Source organism: Monodelphis domestica, chromosome 1, assembly GCF_027887165.1.
Source record: "Monodelphis domestica isolate mMonDom1 chromosome 1, mMonDom1.pri, whole genome shotgun sequence".
In the NCBI taxonomy this organism is placed as follows: Eukaryota; Metazoa; Chordata; class Mammalia; order Didelphimorphia; family Didelphidae; genus Monodelphis; species Monodelphis domestica.
Window position 1 is genome coordinate 735,745,733 of NC_077227.1, and position 8,397 is coordinate 735,754,129.

Here is an 8,397-nt window from a genome sequence, read left to right on the forward strand (position 1 = left end):
CACCACCCTGCTTGATACACAGTAGGTACTTTATAAAAGCTTATTGATTAATCTTTTATCTAGTTTTTGAAGCATATTCTTCTCTCTTCTTTCTCAGCCTACAAGACTGTGTGCAGTGTTAATGGGCCCTTGGTTGTTCTGGATAATGTAAAGGTAAAAGGGATGGGGGTATGACCAATGGAAGAACTTGAACTCTTGGCCTAAAGCTACATCCCTCTCCCTCTTTCCTAAATCACAGTACGTGTCCCTAAACCCTATCTCCCTATTCTTTACCTTACCCCCCAACATCTGTAACTGCTCCTACTAAACTCTGCCACACTATCCCCCAAGCCCACTGAGCCACATTTAAGACATCTTTCTTCCCCAGTCCCTGACAAATGCACAAAATATCTCCTCCCATTTTATACTAAGGTAGCAAGTCATGAAGCATAAATCTATCATGGAACCTCAGTCATTTCCTAGCTATATGACCCTGGGCAAGTCACTTAACCCCCATTGCCTAGCCCTTAGCACTCTTCTTCCTTGGAACAAACATGGAGTATTGATTCTAAGGCAGAAGGCAAGGGTTTAAAAATTAAAATTTTTTAAATAAATCTATCATAGTGAAAAAAGTCTCTTGTAGTATAGTAGAAAGATCCCTGGGCTGGGAGGGAGGGACAGGGTTAGGATTTCAACTCTCTTCTCGACACTGAATCAAGGGGTGGCCCTGGGTGGGTCATTTCCCCCCTATCTACCTCTATTCCCTCCCCTTTGAAGATGACTAGGGCATATTTTTGAATTCTTGTGATTGTTATAATGTATAGATGTATAATTCAATGGAGCAATGCCATTAGATTTCAGGAACCCTCGATTTGGGAAGCAAATAAGGTTCACCACCAAACTCATGTCTAATTATGGATAACGCAGCTCCATTACCCCCCTCTATTATGCCCCCCACATTGCTTTATATGTTTCATATTTACTTTACTGTGTTTGTACTCTTACATGGTTTCACCCTCAATATAATAGAATGTAAGCTTTTTGAGGGCAGGAGTGTCCTCTTTGGAATGTATCAATCAATCAATCAATCAGCAAGTACCTATTAAATGCCTATTGTACTAGACTCTATACCAGACAATAAGCCTCAGACAAAGACAAAAAGATAGTAGCTCCCCTCAAAAGGAGCTTACATTTAATCAGGGGAGACAACCTGTTTTCATCTGTAACCACCCCCAACAAATATTTTTGGGAAGGCATAAATTGTTGGAGGAATTTGAAAAGGTTTGGTAATTTGAAATTATTGAATTTATTGAATATTGAAAATAATATTGAAAACTTTGAAATTTGAAAAGGTAATACTTGAACTGAGTATTGAAAGAAGTGAGGGGGTCTATGAGATAGGGTTGAAGGAGGCATTGGGGCCAGTCAGTGCAAAATCATGGAGACAGATAGTGGAATGTTGCAAATTGAGAGACAGGAGATCTAGATTCTAATCCTGCCTGGCTCTGCTACTCACTTGCTGTGGACCTTGGGGAAATCTCTCTGAGCCTCAGTTTCCCTATCTATAAAATGAGGGAGGGGGACAGACTTGAAGATACTTTCCAGGTCTATATTCCTATAAAATTACAGAATAAGATAGATAAGAAGTAGCAAGCTAATCCTAGATCAGTAGAAGTTGGGTGTGGGGGAAGGCAAATAAAATGTTAAGATCAACACATAAAAGACCTCTCCCCATTCATGCTCCAGAATCTATTTCTGTGCTATAGGTTCTTCATGTCTGTCCCCACAGCGCCATCTCCTGACAAACCCCTACACTGTAGAAAGAGTTCGCTCTATGTAGAACATCCATCCATTCTCTAATGTAGAGAAAACATGCCTAAAAGGTGACTGTCCTCCCAGCCTCATCCTTAAGCTCCAGGCTCTGATGCTAGAGAGAATCAGCACCTGATCTTACTTCATTTAGCAATTAAGGGTGGTGGAAGAAGCACCAATTTTTATAGCGAAAGAGACAATGGAGGGGTCAGGGAGAGAAACAGGGACAGGACAGACAAATAGGATGGAAACAGGAGCAGGAAAGGAAATTGGGGCAAGGAAAACAACAGGATAGAGTCTGAGAGGGAAATAGGGACAGGGAAGAAGACAGAGATGAACAGAGAGACAGGAAAAATCCAGAGACAGAAGCAGGGAGAGAAACCAAGACAGGAACTGAAAAAGAGATAAAAGATATGAATAGAAAGAAGGAGGAATAGAAAGAGAAGCAGGACAGAGATAGGAGCAAGGAGAGAGGTAGAAGATAAAGAGATAACAGACAGAGACAGAGAGCACATAGAAGTATAGACAGGTGGGGATATACTTTCCACCTCTGAAATTTACTAACTATATAGCCTCTGTCTATGCCTCAGTTACCTCACTTGTAAAATGAAGGGGTTGAACTCAATGTCCCTTGGTTACTTCGGTTGGGGGAGAAGGGAAAAATGTCAAGTACAGGAGCAGGTGGAGAGACAGGGACAAGCAGAAAGAGTGATAATTAAAAGAGAAAGAGCACAGAGAGACAGGTACAAGAACAGAGATATGGACAGATAGGGAAAGGAGTAGAAACAGACAGGGATGGGAGCAGGGACAGAGGAAAGAGCAGGGGAAGGGGCAGGGATAAGAAATAAGAGCTGGAAAACTCCTTTGACATCAGGGTTTCTGGCTTGCCCTCTTGTCCTTGATCTTGCCTACCCTCTTGTGGCCAAAAGCAAGACCACTGGGAAAAGAGAAGGGATGATCAGAATAAGCAACAGCCCCTGACATCAATTCAACTCTAAGGTCAATAGACATGATTTTGGGGGATCAATGACTCTCCCCCCTATACCCCACCACTGTCCTCACAGAATTGTTATAAAATTCCTTGGATACCCCATCAGAGACTCAGCAGGGGTCTAAATCCTTCTTTGCTCTGCTTCTATCCAACATGGGGTCCTCTGAAACAAATGAGCTAGTGGAGGGATGGGGGCAGTTCTTAAGACAGGACCTAGGTTCCAACACCAATTGTTTTCCTTACTGTGTGATCTTGGCCAAGTGATTTATTTTGCTTTAATCCTATTTCTTTTATAAAATGAAGGAGTTATAATCATACATGATGTAACAGGGGTTTTATCTTTCTCAATTAGGAAGGGAATATAGAAGGAAAAGAAAGAGAATTTTCTCCGATTAAAAGAAAATAAATTTATTTTAAAAAATAAGGAGCATTGATTCTGAGTTATGAAGACTAGATGTGATTCTAGAAATGTGAGCTATATTCTACAGAAGAGAATAGTGGTACCATTTAGGGATTCATGATAAGTCTGTGATCTCATCAGTTTGGATGTTCTCTCCAATGGTACAGCTTATCACAATCCATCCCATCCTCAAAAAAAGAAAAAATGTTCTTCAAAAGAATGCCTACCCTTTGATGCAGCCATAGCACTGCTGGGTTTATACCCCAAATAAATAATAAGGAAAAAGACTTGTACAAGAATATTCATAGCTGCCATCTTTGTGGTGGCAAAAAATTGGAAAATGAGGGGATGCCCTTCAATTGGGGAATGACCTAACAAATTGTGGTATCTGTTGGTGATGGAACACAAGGTGCTTAAAGGAATAATAAAGTGGAAGGATTCCATGTGAACTGGGATGACTTCTAGGAATTGATGCAGAGCGAAAGGAGCAGAACCAGGAGAACATTGTACACAGAAATGGATACACTGTGGTACAATCTAATGTAATGGACTTCTCCATTAGTGGCAATGGATGGATCCAAGACAATTCAGAGGGACTCATGAGAAAGAACACTATCCACATTCAGAGAAAGAACTGTGGAAACAAATGCAGAAGAAAAACATATGATCAGACATGTAGTTTGATATGGATATGATTGGGGTTTTGATGTTAAGAGATCACTCTACTGCAAATATGAATAACATGGAAATAGGTCTTGAACAATGATATATATTTAACCAGTGGAATTGCTTGTTAGCTTCGGAGGGAGAGGGAAGAGGGGGGGAATCATGAATCATATAACCATGGGAAAATATTCTAAATTTTAAAAATTAAAACAAAAAATAAGCTTTCTCCCCCCAAAAAAAGAAAAAGAAAAATGTTTAATATATTAAATGACTTCTAAAATGCCTTCATCAGTGTGCCAGTAAATGTAACATGTCTCCATCGTTCTTAAATCTCAGTGATCCACAAAATAATAAATCAATACCCAATTTGTAGCATTTGTCAATTTCTGCTTGCCCTAATTGCCTAACTCTTACTACTCTTCTGACTTGCAACCAATATTTAGTATCAATTCTAATACAAAAAGGAGGGATTTAAAGGGATTTTAAAGAAGAAAAAGAAATTTTAATGGGCTATTTCCAGCACAACCCTGGATACCTTCTAACTCTAAATCTTAAAATGCAAAAGATGACAACAATGACTAAATAATTAAATTAAGTAAACTAATAAATAAATAAACAAACAAACAAATAAATAAATGATCTCTCTTGATAGAGGCAAGACATTTTGCAAGTGAAGAAACAATGGCTCATAGAGGTCAATGATTTGCCCAAGGTCACATAGTAAGTGACAGAACCCTAACTTCTGACTCATGATTCTCTGCATGTTTTCTATGTTATAGGAAGGGGTAAGACAATATTATTCCCCTCTGCCCTCCTTGCTCTCATTTCTTTTTCCCGGATGTTCTTCCTTCTCCCCCAGTTTGCCCAATATGCTGAGATTGTCAACTTCACCCTTCCAAATGGAACTCACAGAAGTGGGCAGGTCCTGGAGGTGTCTGGGACCAAAGCCGTTGTTCAGGTAAGAGGGCAGATGTTGGGGAGGTTGGGAGATGAGACTCAGGGTTGGTAGGGAGAGGGGTTAGGCTCCAGCATCTCTCCACTCCTCATCTGTTCTCTGGATCTTTACTCATGCTATTCTTTCCTTCCTCCCTTTCCCCCCAATGAGAACACCACCCTTCTCCTTCCTTTCTAACTTCTACTTATTCTTCAAAACCCAACTCAAATCCCACTTCCTCCAGAAAGACTTCCATGATTCTACCTACAATTGCACCTAAAGTCTACCTCAGGATCCAGTCCTTGTCTAGGTCTGTCTGGGATGGCTCTCAAAATATTTCATTGGTGTGAATATGTCTCTCTCACCAACCAGACTGAGTTTTCTAAGATCAGAAATTCTGTGTTCTTCTCTTGTCTCATCACACAACATAGCACATGACTAGACAACCTTGTAAGTTCTTTTTAAAAAGTTTCCTTGATGTCACCTGCTTTTACATCACAGTCATTTCGACAAATGTCACCACCCATTCTCCCAATGAAACCATCCCCATCACAAAAGTAGAATAGTTAGGTCAAAATCCCCATTACAGTGAGTGCACCAAACTGTGGATACAGCATCCTGTTCATGTAGCCTGCCAGGAGGCAGGAAATTAATTTTATTATTTGTTCAAAAGAATCGCTGTAGTTCTTTCAGTTACCCCAGGACTAAGCATCTTCTTGGCTTCTGTTTACTTTGTTGTATGAAGCAGTTCCAACAACAAAATGAGAAAACATTTTTATAGCAAATATCTCTGTCAAAGGCCTCATTTCTCAAGTATACAGAGAACTGAATCAAGTTTATAAGGATACAAAGCATTCCCCAATCGAAAAATGGTCAAAGGATATGAATGGGCAATTCTCAGATGAAGAAAAGAAAACTATCTTTAGTCACACAAAAAGTGCTCTAAATCACTCTTGATTAAAAAAATGCAAATTAAAACAACTCTGAGGCACCACCTCAAACCTATCAGATTGGCTAATATCATGAAAATAGAAAAATTGGGACACTAATACACTATTGGTGGAATTGAACTGATAACAACCCTTCTAGAGAGCAATTTGGAACTACCCCCAAAGGATCATAAAACTCTGCATACTCTTTGACCCATAAATATCACTACTAGTTCTGTATCCCAAAGAGATTAAAGATAGAGGGAAAGGATCTATTTGTACCAAAATATCTATAGCAGCTCTTTTTGAGGAGGCAAAGAACTGGAAATTTAATGGATGTCCATTAATTGGGAAATGGTTGAACAAGTTGTGGTATCTATAAAACACTATTGTGCATAAGAAATGACAAACAAACAAAAGGCCCAGAAAGACTTATATGAACTTATCAAAGCAAAGTGAGCAGAACCAGAAAAACATTGCACCCAGTAATAGTAATATACAGTGATCAACTGTGAGTGACTTAACTATTATCAGTTATGCAAGGAACCAGGACCACCCCAAGGGACTCATGATGAAAAAAAACAGTCCACTGCTATAGAAGGAACTGACAGAATCTGAAAGCAGATTGAAGCATGCCATACTTCACTTTATTTCCTCCAGGAATTTCTCTCTAGTGTAAGTGCACGTGTGTGTGTGTGTGTGTGTGTGTGTGTGTGTGTGTGTGTGTGGAGAGAGAAAGAGAGAGTAAATAGAGCACTTGACAGATAGTCAGAAAGACCTGAAATCAAATCCAGTCTCAGACATTAGCCATGTGACCCTGGGTAAGTCACTTAATCCTGTGTGCTTCAGTTTCCTCATCTATAAAATGAGCTAGAGAAGGACATGACAAGACACTCCAGTATCTTTGCCCAGAAAAGCCCCAATGGGGTCACGAAGAATCAAATGTGACTAAAACAACTGAAGAACAATTATATATAATATATATACTATAATAAATACATATATGTGATGATGATGATTGATCATTATACAGAATACCCTAAAAGTACTATGGCATGGTTTTAAGTTCTTATAGCTATATTTGATATTTAAGCTTTTAAAGCTTAAAACTGTAGAGTGACTTTTAGGACATCTTGTATAATTCTCAGTTATAATCATCATCATGACCCCACCACCACCATCATCCTCAACTTCTTGTCCCACAGGTATTTGAAGGGACTTCAGGGATTGATGCCCAAAAGACAACCTGTGAGTTTACTGGTGACATCCTCCGGACTCCTGTATCAGAAGACATGCTAGGTAAGGAATGGAGTTAGGTAGGGACAATTCCAGACATGGGTAAAATTGTCATCCACTCCATTTGATAACATACAGACATCATAGTTCAATGGAAAGAAAATTGGAATTGGAGGCTAAGGTCATGGGCTCAGATCTCACACCTGCCACTTATGACCTGTTTGACCTTGGCCAATTCACTTAATTTTTCTGGGTTTTATTAAGGTTTCTTTATCTACAAAATGGGGGACTAGATGGCCTCTGAGGTTCCTCTCAGCATAGAATGTCAAAATGAAGAAAGACCCTAGAATATAGAATATCAGAACTGAAAGATTCCAGAGTACAGAATGCCAGACATGAGGAACTTTAGGATATACAATGTTAGATGGAGAGGGACCAAGTACATAATTATTTCCCCCATTTAGTATATAAGGGAACATAGAGAAAATGACTTGCCTAGAGTGACTCAGAATCAGTAGAGTTGGGCTTAGACTCTAAGTCTTCTGAATTTGAGTCAATTGTTTTTCCCACTATCCCAGGATGCCTCTTATGAATATCTTGTCTGTCACCAAAGTACATCTCTACCACCCTTTTGTGGCTCCACCTTTTGCTCTTCCATGCCATGGGATTCCCCTCTATTAGAGTTGGTTCCCTTGATTAGGGTGGGAACATTGCCCAAAGTAAACTCCTATTAAAAATGATACAGGGATTAGAAAAGAAATCTAATGGAACAATCTCTGGAAATCTAGAGAGTGCTAAGACAGGGAATGGGCAATTAACAATTAATTAACAGTTAACTTCTGCCTATTTTTTTCCTAAGGTCCAAACAACTCTCTATATTCTTTGACTTCTTCTAACATCCTTCCTCTTAGGTAGAGTTTTCAATGGTTCTGGCAAACCCATTGACCGTGGGCCAAAGGTAATGGCAGAAGATTTTCTGGACATCAATGGTGAGTGGTCAATGGCTGTAAGTGGACTTGAGAACCCCTTCTCCCATCCCCAGGTATTATATTCAATTGCCCAAGTCCTCCCAATCTCCCCTACCAAGATAGGATCTCCAGAAGGCACTAAACAGAGTTCTTATCTTACCTCCAGTGATGTCTCATGGTATTTCAATAATAAAGACCAAGAAACTCCACCCATTGTCCTTTTGTCCCATGGTCAAAGCCCAAGGGAATTTGCCCATCCAAGAAGGGGAGAGTTGTTTAATTTTTCCCCATAAGGTCAATCCTATATTTTTATGACAAGATATAACTGGTATATGAGAAGCCCTTGGAAGGCCCTCTTTCCCCAAGAACCACCTCCTGAATTTGAACCATTAGATTCACCATTGTTCTCTGTTGCCTCCTCTGTTAAAGTCACAGTTTCCCAGAAAATAAAATATGATCATAAAAAAAAGAATTTTTAAAAA

General features: G+C 39.5%; 1 protein-coding gene across 1 annotated transcript in view; it reads left to right on the forward strand.

The window, feature by feature from the left end:
* The window catches only part of ATP6V1B1 (ATPase H+ transporting V1 subunit B1), a 41,371-nt gene that overhangs the window by 23,158 nt on the left and 9,816 nt on the right, over positions 1-8,397 (forward strand). The window contains exons 2-5 of the mRNA XM_056813883.1: positions 98-153; positions 4,708-4,806; positions 6,917-7,010; positions 7,859-7,936. Coding sequence (XP_056669861.1) covers positions 98-153; positions 4,708-4,806; positions 6,917-7,010; positions 7,859-7,936 — 327 coding nt within the window. The remainder of the gene's footprint in view (positions 1-97; positions 154-4,707; positions 4,807-6,916; positions 7,011-7,858; positions 7,937-8,397) is intronic.